This window comes from Diabrotica virgifera, chromosome 9 (genome assembly GCF_917563875.1).
Source record: "Diabrotica virgifera virgifera chromosome 9, PGI_DIABVI_V3a".
NCBI classification, from domain to species: Eukaryota; Metazoa; Arthropoda; class Insecta; order Coleoptera; family Chrysomelidae; genus Diabrotica; species Diabrotica virgifera.
This window is the reverse complement of record NC_065451.1, coordinates 179,323,600-179,340,919: the sequence shown is the minus strand read 5'-3', so window position 1 is coordinate 179,340,919 and position 17,320 is coordinate 179,323,600. Positions and strand designations below refer to the sequence as shown.

Here is a 17,320-nt window from a genome sequence, read left to right as displayed (position 1 = left end):
ATAAATTACAATTAAATTTTGGTTTTGAACAGTTTTGTTCATGAAATAATCGCAACAAATTGCACTCGATCTCTAAAATTATTATCGAATTTTTGCCCTCGTGACACTTTGACATAATTTCACTCCCCTTCGGGTCGTGAAATTAAAACTGTCAAAGTGCCACTCGGGAAAAATTTGATAATTTTAGAGCTCTTGTGCAATTACTACTGATAATCCAGTTTTTATAACATTTGTAAAATCTACCACATATTTTTAAATGGTTAAGTAAGATTATAGAGACCTGGCAATAATATTATGAAAGTAATATGCTATAATTTTGCTTAACCGTTTAAAACTATGTGGTGGATTTTACAAATGTTCAAAATATCTCGATACAAACTGGCTTATAGAAAAATACTATGAGGCAAAAAAAAGAATGTTTGTGTACTTTGTACGTACGTAAGAAGTTATACTTCTATTATATTATTTGTATTTTATTCAAAGATTAAACTAATTTTTACTTATTACTTTCCAAAAAATTTTATTAAAACAATAAGGAAAATAAAAAAAAAATAGAAAATACACGGGGATTCGAACCGGGGACCTCTCGATCTCCGGTCAAGCGCTCTACCACTGCGCTATACTCCCTTTGCTTTGACAGGTTACAAGATTGCTCATACATACTGACAAAAATAGACCAAGTGAAGTATACAAAAATACTTTTAAAATATACTAACTATTTTTATAAAATATCTTATTCCCGAGGAAGACAAATCCAAAGACACAAAAATTATAATAAATATATTTACTTTAAAAACACTAATAATATATTCTTTTCACGCACACCTTAGTTGCGCTACATAAAGATGTAGCGACTAACATATTTTCGGTGTGCGCATGCGCCAGGGAATGTACTTCAAAAGGTTTTAAAAACATTGTGTTTAACTAATGATACCACAATGATTATTTCATTCATAGGAGATTCTGACCAATAGAAAGCTATAGAAATCTCAATTAAATCGATAATTTTTGATAATCTCCCGTCGTTAAGTATATTACGTCAGATGCCCTTCGTTGCTACGAAAAAATACATTCAGTGGCATTAATGACAATTAATGTTTTAAAAATTATAAAAGTGATGACTTTCAATCGTCAAATATTTATAAAAACTGTGTGTTTAATGGTACTTACATAAATAAATTACAATAAAATTTTGGTTTTGAACAGTTTTATTCATGAAATAATCGCAACAAATTGCACTCTACCTCTGAAATTAATATAGAATTTTTGCTCTCGTGACACTTTGATATAATTTCACTCGCCTTCGGCTCGTGAAATTAAAACTGTCAAAGTGTCACTCTGGAAAAATTCAATAATTTCAGAGCTCTTGTGCAATTACTACTGATTATTTCATTCATAGGAGATTCTGACCAATAGAAAGCTACAGAAATCTGAATTAAATCGATAATTTTTGATAATCTCCCGTCGTTAAGTATATTACGTCAGATGCCCTTCGTTGCTACGAAAAAATACATTCAGTGACATTAATGACAATTAATGTTTTAAAAATTATAAAAGTGATGACTTTCAATCGTCAAATATTTATAAAAACTGTGTGTTTAATGGTACTTACATAAATAAATTTCAATAAAATTTTGGTTTTGAACAGTTTTATTCATGAAATAATCGCAACAAATTGCACTCGACCTCTGAAATTAATATAGAATTTTTGCTCTCGTGACACTTTGACATAATTTCACTCGCCTTCGGCTCGTGAAATTAAAACTGTCAAAGTGTCACTTGGGAAAAATTCAATAATTTCAAAGCTCTTGTGCAATTACTACTGATAATTTAATTGGAACGTGCACAAATATTTGGGGGGTTTAAGGAAACAAAGAAAACAAAGAGATTCGTGTCGGAAAGACCTATGTAAACCCAATAACGACTGAGTTATTGCTCTTAGAATGATTATTTTCGAAGAGGCTCGAAATTGAAAACTTTCAATCTGAAATAACTCGAATATGGTACAATTATTTGGGAAAACTTAAAGACATATTTTAAAGCTTATTAAATAGCCTTTCAAGTAAGCTCTGACAAAATTTTTTTTTCATAAGAACTGACTGACCTATGACGAAAATAAAGTCTCTGTCTGCTTTTTTCTTTTTTGAAATGTAACAATTAAACACTCGTCAATACAATCCTAATAGAAATGAATAGCTTCCAATTTTAACTATTTATAATGGGAAATAAGCCACAATATTATTAAAAAATGATTTTTATTAACGTTTCGACGCCCAAATCGGGTGCCGTTGTCAAAATACAAAATACTATTGTATTTATATTCAATAGTATTTTGTATTTTGACAACGGCATCCGATTTGGGCGTCGAAACGTTAATAAAAATAATTTTTTTAATAATATTGTGGCTTATTTCCCATTATAAATAGTTAAAATTGTAAAAATGCCACAAGAAAATAGCTTCAGAACAACATGAATAGCTTCCCACTAGAAATTAATTTTACTTAGATATAATTAAGACGATCCATGTGATTTGATCCGTTTGAAATGCTCACTTTAGAAAAAATAGTTGATTAAATCGAAAATGACATTTTTATAATAAAAAAGAAGTGCATTTTTCTACAATAAACCTAAAAATATTCATGATAAAAAAATAAAAATTTTCATTAAAAGAAATCCTACAATTAATATTTCAAATTGTTTTAATATTATGAATACTTTTAGATTTATTTAAGAAAAATGCACTTTTTTTAATTTTAAAAATGTCATTTTCGATTTAATAACTCTTTTTTCTAAACTAAGCATTCCAAAGCGTTCAAATCGAATGGATCATATCAACTATGCCTAAATAAAGTTAATTTCAAGTGGGAAGGTATTCATTTCTATTAGGATTGTAATGACGAGGGTTTTATTTTTAAATTTCAAGAAGAAAAAAGCAGAGAGCGACTTTGTTTTCGTCATAAGTCAGTCAATTCTTATGCAAAAAAATTTTATCACAGCTTATTCAAATTATTTGAGATTGAAAGTTCTCCTTTTCGATGTTTTTCGAAAATAACCATCCTTTTTAAAGAACAATAACTCAGTCGTTATTGGGTTTACATAGGTCCTTCAGACGCGAATCTCTTTGTTTTTTTATTAGCCACAATTTTGTTTTTCATGAATTTTTCTATAAAATTAAAATTTTTTAAATTACCTATTCATGATTTAAGATATTCACGGTCATAAAACGTGAATTTTTTCAATGAAAAATGCATAGTTTCAGTCGCTAGTAACTTGGAAATTATCAACTTTGCGAAAAAATGTTAAAGAATAAAATTTACTCAGAATTTATCAATATATCGACTTCCATAGTTTTTGGAATACTTCCAACCTATATTTCCTTTTTCTGTTACATTATTCTTTACTCGTTATTAATTATCGTCACGTTATTAAAACACGCATATTTGCACGTTATTGTGTTATTTTATTTAAAAAGCAGTCTAAAATTTCTAAAATTTAATTTCACTTAAAAACATCAAAAAATTACTCTCTCGATAAAAATATAATTTTTTCTACGAGCGTGCAAAAATGTCTACTTTCCCGCACGCATTTTAGTTTAGAAAGTTTTACTTTTCTGCACGCGTGTTACTTTTCCGCACGCGTTTTACTTTTCCGCACGCGTTTTACTTTTCCGCAAGCGTGTTAATTTAGATATGTTAATATGGCCTTAAAGTAATTATAATACATGCAATAAACTAATATTTAGATATTATTTACTAATTTATTTCAAATATATCTTATTGTGTTTATGTTTTAATGAAATTAACGCGAGAATTCGATGAAATAAAATAATTTTGACATAATGTTCGAAAGTCAAATCATTAAACAATAACAGTGGTTTTGAATCATCGTCATGGAAACCAAGATCGTCGTCATGCTAACCAATTATGCTGAAACTTTGGTTTTGACAACCTTGTCAAAGAATTAATTTGTGTATGTATTTTCATAATAATTAAATTAATTTATTAAGGTTTGGTCATTTTTTAAAGACTGGTAGAAAAAATATTGTTCCTAACGCTTGCAGAAAGTCTCTTTTCCGCACTCGACTGCTTGCCGAACTCCCGCTTCGCGTCGTTCGACAAACTGCAGTCGCGTGCGGAAAAGTATGACTTTCTGCACTTGTTAGGAAAACTATAGCGTTTGTTCAAGATTAAAAAAGAATAGAAATATTGGTGTACTATTTCAATACATATTTTCCAACTAACAGAACCACGAAATCGAAGGAAAAATTTGTACGTATTAGAAAATTATAATAAAGATTTAAATAAGACTCCCGTTACTTTAAACTGGCTACATCCCCATAGTAAGGAAGACGGTAGTATGTATTCCTTTACAATAGTTATTTTGATCAAAAAAAATTTCAACCCCTAGATGGGGTTGTTTTCACCCCCAGGGCAAAAGCCCGGTTAGGCGTAGGGTAGATTTTGACAAAGGTTATAATTACTACATAAATCCAAATTTTCAAGAAAGTCGACCTTGATTCTCAAAATTCCACGAGAAAATGGCTGTTGATTGGACTATTATATCCTGAAATCGACCTGTGTTTCACCCACAGCTTGGACTATTCCTATATTGTTAAAAAGGAGATATTCTTACCATAAAATATTAACTTACCTTTTGCTTCGTAGATCATATTCCTTGATGTACGCCTAAGTGTCAATATGGAAATGTTTGCAACCGATGATTAGCATCCACTTATAAATTGTCGATAAGCGATATGAAGGACAATTTTAATAGTTCATTATACAGAATGGCCGAACGAAAACGAAAGAGAAGCATTATCAAGTACTACAACATTTTTAAAAAACCAAGCGAGGGATCAATTTTTGATTAACAGGGGAGTCAATAGAAATTTTGACTACGGAAAAATCAAACAAGATAGAACTTTTTGTAATTTGATTAAGAAATATTTAATAAACAATATTATATCAAAAAGTTGTACCCCAGAAGAAATATACTGTGAAATTAGTTGTTTTTTTTAAATAACTACGAAAATATAAATCTTAGAAAAAAACTGACGACCATTGAAAAATTCAGAAAATTTTACTAAACTTAAATCTATAGCTTCTATAATTTTTTATTTATAACGATAATGTCACCCTTCTCACAAACATTGGCGCGCTGTATACTTGTGTTCGACGGAGCGCACGGTTGTGTTATTTCAATATAATTCTTTAACTACTAATGGATCAAATGAAATTTTACAAATTGGACATGAAAGAAGAACAACTAAACTATCTATAGACGGGGCTGTATCGTCGCCCTCGTTAGCGAAATGATTCCGATTCGATTTTTTTGCACAAACTTACTCAAAAAGAGGTCCTTGTGAGAAATCCACGGGGTGCCAAGCGGTGCCGAGGTCTAAAAATTTTTTGAATATTTTTTTTAAACAAATTCAAATTAAAATTTTTTTTATTTCGAACAAATTTTTTTTGTTAATTTGGGTCATTCTGAGCAAAAAAGGTCTCTCTTTATTTTTCAATAAGATTGATTTTTGTCGAGTTATAGGCGATTTAATATTTGAAAAATGCGAAAATGGCCATTTTCAAGAATTAATAACTCGATTAAAAATTATTATTATGAAAGTGAAAAAGTGACCAAATCAAAGTTTAAAACCCCTCTTTTAAGATCCTGAAAATTTTTGTCATTATTTTATTACAAAGCTGTTATTTTTAATTATTCACAATTAGCTCTATAGTCCAGGCTGTATCGTCGCCCCGTTAGCGAAATTAGAGAGATATTGCTGAGTCGTTTTTGCACTTGCTGTATTACAGCACGCGTTATTTTGACAGTAGAGCATGCGCAGATGTGATGTCTAGCTTACGCTGCGTTATTGGAAATACGGCCTGCCGTTATTAGGGGAGTCGTTACGCTGTGCGGTATTCGTTGCGCTATTTTGTTTTCAGGTTATGTTTGTTGTTTACCTTTCATTTAAACCAAATTTATTCGTAATAATTTGCTAAAATGGGTACCTCAGACAGTAGCAAAGTAGATTTACGTCTGATGACGATTTGTGTTTATTAAAACAAGTTTTATGTCAAAATCCATTGACTTCTCCAGAAAATTTTACGTTAGATCAGGAAAACATGAAGAGGATCAAGGATTCAAGGATCATTTGTTTCTCTTGCTCGATATTTGGAAGAAAATACAAACCTTTCTTCCATCTAAATTAAATTCTGGATTTTGAGTACAAATTAGATAAACAACAACTAATCTTAATCGAGCCGTAAAATACCGCAACCAAAATGTTAAGCAATATCTGCATTTATGAAACGTCTGAGAAATGTCAATTCTGTCAACATAGCGCGGTGTAAATAGCGCAACGTAGGCTGTGTGAAATTTGCAATATCTCTCTATTATTTCGATTAGATTTTTTGCACAAACTTACTCAAAAAGACGTCCTTATAACAAATCCACAGGGCGCCAGGCGGTATCTCGGTCGAAAAATTGTTTAAACAATTTTTTTAACAAATTCACAAAAATAATTTTTTCTCTTCGATTAATTTTTTTAGATAATTCTGTCATTCTGAGCAGAAAAGGTCTCTTGTGATTTTTCTATAAAATTTCTAAATTTCTTTTAATATCTAAAAAATCTCAAAAATTTAATTCAAATGATACGACGCACAGTGGTCCAAAAACCCGAAAAGATGGCCAAAATATGAAAGCGTTTTTTGATTGGCATGACAAAACATCCAGGGGTTTTTGAGGTCGCTAATTATGAATCCGAAATCTAAATTGCAAAAAACAAAATGGCGGATGTAATATGGCGGGTTTATGTATTTTAAATATATGTAATACCGTCGAAATTTGATATCCGGGGGTTTTTGAGGTTGTTGATTACGAATCTGAAATATAAATTTTAAAAAACAAAATGGCGGATGCAATCCGCCAATTTTTTATTCCAACGTTAAATTCGATTATTAATCATATGAGAGTCAAAACTAATTTTTACTTTATTTTTCAACAATACTGTACCTGACCCTTTTATCTGCGATTTTACCCTACGATACTGAAATAACTAAAGATCTACAGTCATAACAACTACCTGAATGCTGCGGCATGATCTGTTTATTCTGCTTTGTTAACGATTCATATTGAAACTCATAGCGCAGAGCGCTTGTACAAAAAATCCTCGCAAAACCAAAGGAGCAGATAGTAGCAGCTAATTGTTTTTTAATCTTAAAGAGAGAAATATAAGCTAAAAGATGATTGAAGTAACATCTTGGATTCGATGGAATACATAACTATTTGGTTATCTGAAAATTTCATTTTTTCAAAATACAGAGAGAGTCTGTAAAGTGGAATAAATTCAATATCTCAAATACTAATTGTTTTTTTGGAAAACGCTCAGACCCGTCGATTAGTATTTCAAATTGTCCTTTTTGACATTCAATAAAAATGTATACAGGGTGTCCCAATTTAGAGATATGACGTCATCGTCGATTTTCTTAAATGGCAACACTGTCATTTTGATAGCTAATTTGATAGGGTTTGTAAAGTTATACATAACTGCAAAATATCAAATTTTTATTCTCTACCATTTACAAGATAAGAGAAAATAACAAAGTTATATCTGTAATTTGGAATATATTCAATAATTAAAATACTAACTGTTTTTTTGAAAAATGCTCAGACCCGTCGATTAGTATATCAAATTGTCATTTTTGACATATAATAATAATGTATACAGGGTGTCCCAATTTAGAGATATGACGTCATCGTTGATTTTCTTAAATGGCAACACTATCATTTTGATAGCTATTTTGATAGCGTGTGTAAAGTTATACACATCTGAAAAATTTCAAATTTTTATTCCCTACCATTTACAAGATAATAAAAAATAACAAAGTTATGAAGAACAAAAAGTAATCAAATAGTAATTGAATTTATTTATTTCAATTAAGAAAATGCTCATAACGTTGCCCATTGACAATTTGACAATAATTGAGGGCAACATTATGAGTTTTTGCTTAATTTATTGAAATAATTAAATTCAATTATTAGTTGATTACTTCTTTTTCATAACTTTGTTATTTTTTATTATCATCTAAATGGTAGAGAATACAAATTTGAAATTTTGCAGTTGTGTATAACTTTACACACCCTATCAAAATAGCTGTCAAAATGACAGTGTTGCCATTTAAGAAAATCAACGATGACGTCATATCTCTAAATTGGGACACCCTGTATACATTATTATTATATGTCAAAAAGGACAATTTGATATACTAATCGACGGGTCTGAGAATTTTTCAAAAAAACAGTTAGTATTTTAATTATTGAATATATTCCAAATTACAGATATAACTTTGTTATTTTCTATTATCTTGTAAATGGTAGAGAATAAAAATTTGATATTTTGCAGTTATGTATAACTTTACAAACCCTATCAAATTAGCTATCAAAATGACAGTGTTGCCATTTAAGAAAATCGACGATGACGTCATATCTCTAAATTGGGACACCCTGTATACATTATTATTGAATGTCAAAAAGGACAATTTGAAATACTAATCGAAGGGTCTGAGCATTTTCCAAAAAAACAATTAGTATTTGAGATATTGAATTTATTCCACTTTACAGACTCTCTCTGTATATACTTTCTTATTACTTAACTTCAACTTAAAATCTACTAAATATATACAAATATTTTAATAATATCGGCTTTTTAAGATGGCTCCACGAATATCCTCCATTTTGCAGAATTGAATTTGCGCACTTCGTTTTCGAGATACACGTACAAGCCTGTGTGTATAAAACATTCATTATTCTTAACTGCGCTTCTGTTCCGTACGAAAGTCAACTTTGAACTGAACTGGAAATTCAGATATAGGAGATATACCTCTAGGGTTGCCAACACTGAATAGGGAATTTATATCTCTTTTAGAGAATGTAATAATATTCTCGAAACGTTGAATTTTTTTTTTACTCTTGGCGAGCTTTTCGGGATTTTTGACCACTGTGCGACGTCTCAAAAAATGTAGTTTTTGAAAACTTCGTAGTTTTACAGAATTACTACCATTTTAAGAGGGTATTACTCAAATAAATTTGAACAGATATATTACAATTTTATAGGTGTTTTTTTAAAGTTTAAGATGTATTCTTTGAAATGCACTACATTATTTTACTTTAAACATAAAAAAGTTCTTTTTGAGAAAATTAAGAAAGATAAAAAAATTCAAAAACCGAAAAATATCAGTAAAAATGTTTGTACAAAGTCATCAAAATTTTTATCTATACAACTTACGTTAAATGCATTTAATAACAAACGTATTAGATAATAAATGTTCAAAATAAATTTTTTTGGACTCTTATACACTATGTTTGAGTAATTTGGAACGTATTGATAACTTTTCATTATCAGATTTACAAAAAAAGGTATACTTTATAAAATGCTTTGCATCGTATAGAATCTAGGATGCAACCATCAGATACCAAATTTTATTAATTTTATACGATGTAGGTCAACAAATATGAATTTCGCTCAAGAGTAAAGTACCTTTATATTTCACAATATCGAAAAATTTTATTAAGAAAAGTTGTTTGGAATTAAAAACTATGTTTCAATATTAAATTGCATCCTTCTACACTGGGATGCAAAATTAACCGGACATCTTAAAAATGGGTCATTTTTAATGTCTCAAATTTCCTGAACCTATTGTCCGATTTAAGTGATTTTTTTAATATATTATAGCCTTATTCTTTAGCAATATTGCTGTAATAGTATTGTTGCTAAACAGTTAAATTTTCATTGTATACCGGGTATACCAATCAAACTGTGTTTTTTTCTCAAAGTTTCTAGCATTTATAGCTAAATATGCTAGAATATTCTAGCATTTATAAAATACTGAAATTAAAATCCAACTATAGCCTCATGTTTTCTCAACATTTTGTTTTTTGATTCATTCGCTTACATTAGACCATAAAAATGTTAGGTACTTTAACAACCAGCCATGTTTTTCATTAATACAGGGTGTTTTCAAATAAGTATGGCAAACTTTAAGGGTTAATTCTGCATGAAAAAATATTAACAGTTTGCTTTATAAACGGTATGACTGAAAATGCTTCGTGTCCGAGATAGGGGATGTTGAAATTTTTCTTACAAACTGACAATTTATTTATTGCTTTAAAACCGGTTGAGATATGCAAATGAAATTTAGTGGGTTTTAAGACGTCGTTATTGCACCTTTTTTGACATAAAATTAGGAATTTAATATTCACCATTGGCGCGCATACGGGTAATATGACGGCTCATATTACCAGTATACGCGCCAAAAATGAATATTAAATTCTTACTTATATGTGAAAAAATGTACAATAACTACGTCTTAAAACCCACCAAATTTGATTTGCATATCTGAACCGGTTTTAAAGCAATAAATAAATCGTCAGTTTGTAAGAAAAACTTTAACACCCTCTATCTCAGAAACGAAGCATTTGCGGACATAGGTTTATAAAGCAAACTGACATTATTTTTTCATGTAGAATTACCCCTTGAAGTTTGCCATGTTCCTGAGTTTTTTGCCAAGAACGTATTCGGCTGTATCTTTGATAGCTGTTTTTAAGTTTGTCCAGGATTCTTCGATATTTTCGTTAACTACTTCTTTTCTTCCTATATTGTTGTCGAATTCATCCTGGTATCTTTTTCTTGTTTCTTCATTGTTAAGTCATTGCGTGTTGTATCTGATCTTATTGTTACCCTTGTGCTTCTTTTTGGCAGTTAGTCTGATTTTCGGTTTTGCTCGTACTAGTGTGTGGACTGTTGATGGATCTGCTCCCCTCTGCGATCTTACATCTAAGAATGAGCTTCTCCATCTTTTTGCTATACAATTATGATCGATCTGATTTTGTGTCTTTCCGTCAGGGGATGTCCATGTTGTTTTGTGTATTCTCTTATGGGAGAAAAGGCTTCCGCCTATAACAAACCCGTTCTGGGCACAGAAATCTATTAATAATTCTCCATTTTCATTTCTTGTACCTATGCCATCTGTGCCCATTACTGTTTCTCTATCTTTATTTGCTTCACCAATTTTAGCGTTCCAGTCTCCCAGTCTCTATAGGCAAAGTAACTTGTGAAGTGGTAATGATTAATTTTATTTGTGATGCTAATTAGGGGGGGATTTTCGTGATTTTTTTACCAAAAAATAAAAGGGGCCAACAATATGTTGAGTCTAACTCACTTACTTTTAATGTTACAAGTTTTTTAAACACTTAAAACAAAACACTTTTAACACTTTTAAAAACAAAAATAAACCTTTCTTTAAACACTTAAAAAAGTTAAAATTAATTTTCTCCGATAAGTGCTTCGTATTTGTGTTATTTCACATTGAAATATTCGATTTGGAATTTGACGAAGAAAAACCTATTATTCGTTATAGGCTATTGATTATATTCAAAATAAGATAGCTAAAAGGAACTACAACGTTAACGGGGTTTTATTATTTCATATGGTCAATGGACATCTATATATGAAAAAACAGCGGAGTGCTACCATTTAAAGAGGTGCGTTTTTGAGAAATGGGTGAATTAGTCCCTGGGCACAGGTTACATTAGGGTGAGTTCTATGCACTTTTGGTACAAACATACCTACATAAAAATTGTTCCTGGTTAAATTTCCTATCTAAATATCACTTTCTAAAGTCAATGATACCTTTTTTTCCAAAAATATATTAAAAAAAAGCACAAAGAAACCCAAAAAAAAGAAATTTTGTATTTTGTCCCATAACTTTTGTCCACGAGGATATAGGTATAGACATTGCTTTACAGAAAAAAGGCCTACACATTTATTCTTTAAAATATTGTTTAGTAGAAGTAATTAGAATTCACAGTTTTCGAAATATGATTTTTCAAAGTTCGCCACTCACAGCAATTTTGGGCAATTTTCCTTGTTATTTCGCCAATATTGTTCTGTAAATTTTTTCTACGTAACTTTAGGTATATGCAATGGTACACGCAATAGAAATATAAATCAATTACCTTTAAAATGGTCTACTGTATAACGTAGTACGACTTTTCTTTAAAGAGATTATGGTTTTTCAAGGTTTTATACTTTTAACGATTTTTTATAATATAATATAAAAATAAAATAATATTATTATATAATATATTATATATAGTATATATAATATATCATTATATTATATACATATTATATAATACCTAATATAAAAAAAAAATATTTTTTACATTTTTTACGATTATTTTTGAAATTTCTCAGTATAACTTTTTTTCTTCTACATTTAGGTACAGTCGGAAAAATGAAAGAATACCCATGAACGAACATATAAAACACGCTGTATTTTCCTGTCATCGTGTCACAAAGAAAATTGTCCAGTGCAAGTATATGTAACAATAATTATTACAAATATTATATTATATAATAAAAAGCTTATTTTGTTTACTTTAAAATGGCGTACAGTCGAACCCGCTTATTGGAATAGCCTTTGTGCAAGGCAAAAATATTCTTATAACCGGGATATTCTAATAACCGATCATTGGTGGCTAGTCGAAATAAGTGTTACCGAATATACGTAATAATATTATTTACATACTGTGCCAATGTGTAGTTTTACATACTATACCAATATGTAGTTTTATTACATACTATGCCAATATGTATATCATACTATATGTACATACCTACATATTCAGTGTATGTATATGGTTTTAGGTCTTTTTACGTCAATAATACAGTAGTGTAACTAGTACTTAACTATGTATGTGTTAAATACCAAATTACATTACATGTATATATATAGTTTAGCTCTCCAGGCCTAGAAGGCCCATGGCTTGGTTTACTATTCCTTTCCAATCTCTCCTATTTGCTGCTTTATTTTTCCAATTTGTGATTTTCAGTTCTTCTATGTCTTTTTCAACATCTTTCTTCCATCTGGTTTTCGGTCTACCTTTCTTCTTCTTTCCTCCTATTCCTCCCGTTAGTATTTTTTTGGGAAGTCTCGTGTTTGGCATCCTTTGGATATGTCCCAACCATCTCAGTCTTTGTGATTTTACGATCCCTACTATGTTTGGTTCACCATACATCCTCTCCAATTCCACATTTGGTCTTCTTATCCACATTCCATTCCATATCTTTCCGCCAAATATTTTTCTTAGGACTTTTCTTTCCCATACTTTAAGCATGACTTGCTCGGATTTGTTCATCGTCCATGTTTCACTGGCATACAAGACTATAGGTCTTATCACTGTCTTGTATATTCTTATCTTAGCCCCTCTAGATATGTTCTTATTTCTCAATAAGTTGTTTAGAGCAAAGATACAACGATTACCAGCCATAATTCTCGCTTGGATTTCTTCTTTTATATTTGGTCTCCTAGTGAATGTCGCTCCTAGATATTGGAATCTCTCTACTTCCTCGAATTTATATATTTTTGCCTCTGTGTTTATTGTCAGGTATTGTCCTTGTGTGTATTCTCGTTTTGTCCATTCCATATATTTAGTCTTTTCTTCGTTTATGTATATCCCTTTCTTTCTTCCTATCGCCTCTAGTCTTTTTAGTATTTCTTGTAATTCTTGTTTGCTTCTGGCTATCATTACTATGTCATCAGCGAATGCCAAGCATTGGTGTTTTCGTTGGTATACAAGTCCTGTCCTGTTAATTTCGGCTTCTCTGATGACTATTTCAAGAAGGATACTAAACAACAGTGATGACAGTGGGTCTCCTTGTCGTACCCCTTCACCGACCCTAAACTTATCTGTTTCCTTTCCATTTATTTTAACCCTGTTCTCTGTTTCTCTGAGTGTAACTTTTACCATCTTTATTAATTTTTTACTAATTCCAATTTCACATAGTGCTTTGTATATTTCTTTTCGCTTAACTCTGTCAAAAGCTTGTTTAAAGTCAATGAATAGGGCCATTGTAGATTTTCCGTATTCGTAGCTTTCCGCTTGTATCTCACGCAGCAGGAAAATTTGATCCACCGTGCTGCGTCCTCTTCTGAATCCACATTGATATTCTCCTATGTCATTATCTATCTTTTGTGTTATCTTGTCTTTTATATGTACTGCAAGTATTTTATATGCAACGTTTAGTAGGGCTACTCCCCTGTAATTATGGCATAAACTTTTGTCGCCTTTTTTGTGAATTGGACACAGTGTGGCTTCAGTCCATTCTTTTGGTATGTGTTCTTGTTCCCAAATTTCTTTTATCAGCTTTTCCAAATGCTTAATTAGTACTGGTCCTCCATATTTAAACATTTCAGCTGTTATTTCATCCTTACCTGGGCTCTTGTTTTTCTTTAGTTTTTCTATTATTTCTTTTATTTCTTTTTCATTAGGCGGTCTTTCCTGCATTTCTTCTTGATCAATATTTTCATTCGGTCCTTCTTCTTCTTCTTCTGCATATTCTGTTGTGGGAATTTCATTTAGAAGCTCTTCGAAGTATTCTCTCCATCTGCTCAGTATTTCTTCGTCGCTTACTAAATTCCTTCCATTTTTGCTTTTGTAGTGTACAGGTTTTCTTTGGAACCCCTTTTTCTCATTTTTTACTCCTTGATATAAGTTCCTGACTTCTCCATTTTTATAGTTTTCTTCTATGCATTTCAATTTATCTTCGTTGTACTTTCTTTTCTTTACTCTTATGATTCTTTTAGTTCGTTTTCTTTGTTCGTTGTATTGTATCTCCATCTCTGGTGTTTTCACTTGCATCATTTTGAGTCTTAACTTATTTCTTTCATCCAGTTCTATTTTACATTCTTCATCAAACCATTCTTTGAATCCATCTTTTATATTTCTATTACTGACTTGCGCTGCTTTGGTCATACATACTTTTATTTGCGTCCATTTTTGTTCGATGTTTTCATTTTCTGCAATATTTTCCAGTTCTCTAGTGACTAGTCTTTCATATTTACTTTGTTCTTCTTCTGACAGTAGTCTAATAGGTTTAGTTACTTTGTACCTTTTTTTCTGTTGATTTCTAAGAACTGGTATAACCTGTTTAAGTTGTATTCCGACTATAAAGTGATCTGTGTCTGCATCCGGTCCTCTATATGTTCTTATGTTCTTTATACATTTTTCCATGTCTTTTTCGATGAGCACATGATCTATTTGATTTATGGTTTTTCCATCTGGTGATCTCCATGTTCCTTGATATATTCTTTTGTGTTGAAAGTACGTGCTCATAACGATCATGTTTTTTTCTTTTGCAAAATCTATTAAGAGGTGACCATTTTCATTCGTTGTTTCATGCAGACTATATTTTCCTATGGTGGGTGTGTATATTTCTTCTTTTCCTATTTTGGCATTAGCATCACCTAGTACTATTTTTATATCGTATTTGGGAATATTTTCGAATACTGTATCTATTTGACTGTAGAAGTCTTCCTTTATCTCTATGTTTTTCTCTTCAGTCGGTGCATGTATGTTTATAAATGTTATTTTTTGGTATTTTCCTCTTATTCTTAGTATGCATATTCTCTCTGAAATTGGTTTAAAGTCAACGATTAGATCTTTCAGCTTTTTGTTTACTACAAATCCTGTGCCTAACATTCTATTTTCGCCTCCGCTATTGAAAAATAAATAGTCATTTATTTCCATTGAGTTTTGGCCTAGTTGTTTCGTTTCTTGTAGTGCTACTATTTCGAATTTATATTTTTTACATTCATCTACTAGGTGTTTCAGTTTTCCTTCTTCGTATGTTCCTCTTACATTCCATGTTCCTACTAATATATGTTCTTTTATGGGCTGCTTTTCATTAATAATCTGTACATTTTGTCTATTTCGTGTACCTGTACTTTGCCATGTCATCTCCGTTATTTCAGTCTGCTTTCGTTGTATTGCTAGTTTTTTGGTTGTATATTTTTCTCTTTTATGAGTTGTTGTTGGTTGTTATTCCATGTCCATATTTCACCATTAATGATTAGCTTCTGGTATCCTATTTTTACATTTTTTCCATTATGCCTCTCTACCATAGCCTTGCTTCTAATTTCTTTCTGAATAATTCTTTCTTCTTTTGACATATCATCATTAATATAGATTCTTTCGTCCTTTTTGGTTTTTAATTTACTTTTATTTTTCATTACTTCTATTTTGTTTTTCACGCTGTTGAGTTCCACTATGACAGTATTTTCTCCTATTTTCCTTGCTCCATTTACATCTACTGAAACTTGTAGCTCTTTTTCCATAAAATTCTCCATAGCCCCTCGTAAAACTTTCTGATCATTTGTATCAATTTTTATTCCTTGTATTATTACATTTTTTCTCTTTCTTTCTCTTTCCAATTTCTCTATTTTTTCATTTGCTATACTAATTTCTTTTTCTAATTGACCTATTTGTTTTATAGCTTTTTCGTTTGTTTCTCGCAGCTTTTTTATTTCATCTTTGTAGCCGCTTTGTTGATCTTTCAGTTCTTTAATTTCATTCTTTAGTTGTGTGATTTCGTCTCCAGATCTATATTGTTCTTTTTTTATGTCTTTTATATCCATTGCTAATTCCCTCATCATTTTCATCATTTGTTCCATTCCACTTATGTTATCTTCATCTGTTTTTTGTGATGTTCTAGCTGTTATTTTTGATTTTTTGCTGGGATGTTCCTCCTCTTCCCTTCTCCTTTTCATTTCATCATCTAATTCGCTATCTGAACTCATTGTTCTTAATTCCTAGTTATTTTTCGTGCTAGAGTTATTAGTCAATGCGTCACGGGTGAAGTTTCGTGGAGAACTCTACTCACAGTTCAAATTCCCACCCGCACCCGCGCTAGCCGTTACTAATTTTCCAGCACTTTTATTCCTAGGTAAAAATCAAAATCAAAATCCGGCCCTGGTTATCTGTTTATAATAAAATTAATTATATTATAATAAAGTTTTCTACTTACAGCTGATTCTGTTTATTAATATGCTTTATTTTCCTGTAGAAATACACCATTCACAATATTGTTTTGTTTCCACCTACTGCAAAAACCTGCTTTGTTTATATTCGATATCACACAAGTTTTTATCACTTTACACAAGAATTTACTTCCTTATCGTTGGAATTACCTTTTTTCCGATTTTTTCACTGTATAATTAGTTAACTAATTAGGTTGTTTATTTATGTACCTACATATATTGGTTTATAGTTAACGTAGTACGACTTTTCTTTAAAGAGATTATGGTTTTTCAAGGTTTTATACTTTTAACGATTTTTTATAATATAATATAAAAATAAAATAATATTATTATATAATATATTATATGTTATATAATATTATATTATATATAGTATATATAATATATCATTATATTATATACATATTATATAATACCTAATATAAAAAAAAAATATTTTTTAC

The 17,320-nt window shown here is 30.4% G+C and overlaps 1 protein-coding gene across 2 annotated transcripts in view; it reads right to left on the bottom strand.

Moving 5' to 3' along the window:
• LOC126892159 (uncharacterized) overlaps positions 1–17,029 on the bottom strand; it is a 138,275-nt gene extending 121,246 nt beyond the window's left edge. The window contains exon 1 of one of the 2 annotated variants that reach the window (XM_050661630.1): positions 16,865–17,029. Coding sequence is in view for 1 of the 2 variants with exons in the window: in XM_050661629.1 (XP_050517586.1) it covers positions 4,651–4,669 (19 nt within the window). In the remaining variant the exon portion in view is untranslated. Of the gene's footprint in view, positions 1–4,650; positions 4,794–16,864 lie in introns of those variants that run through there. The other variant, XM_050661629.1, reaches the window with a different exon arrangement.
• Between the last annotated feature and the right edge of the window lie 291 nt (positions 17,030–17,320).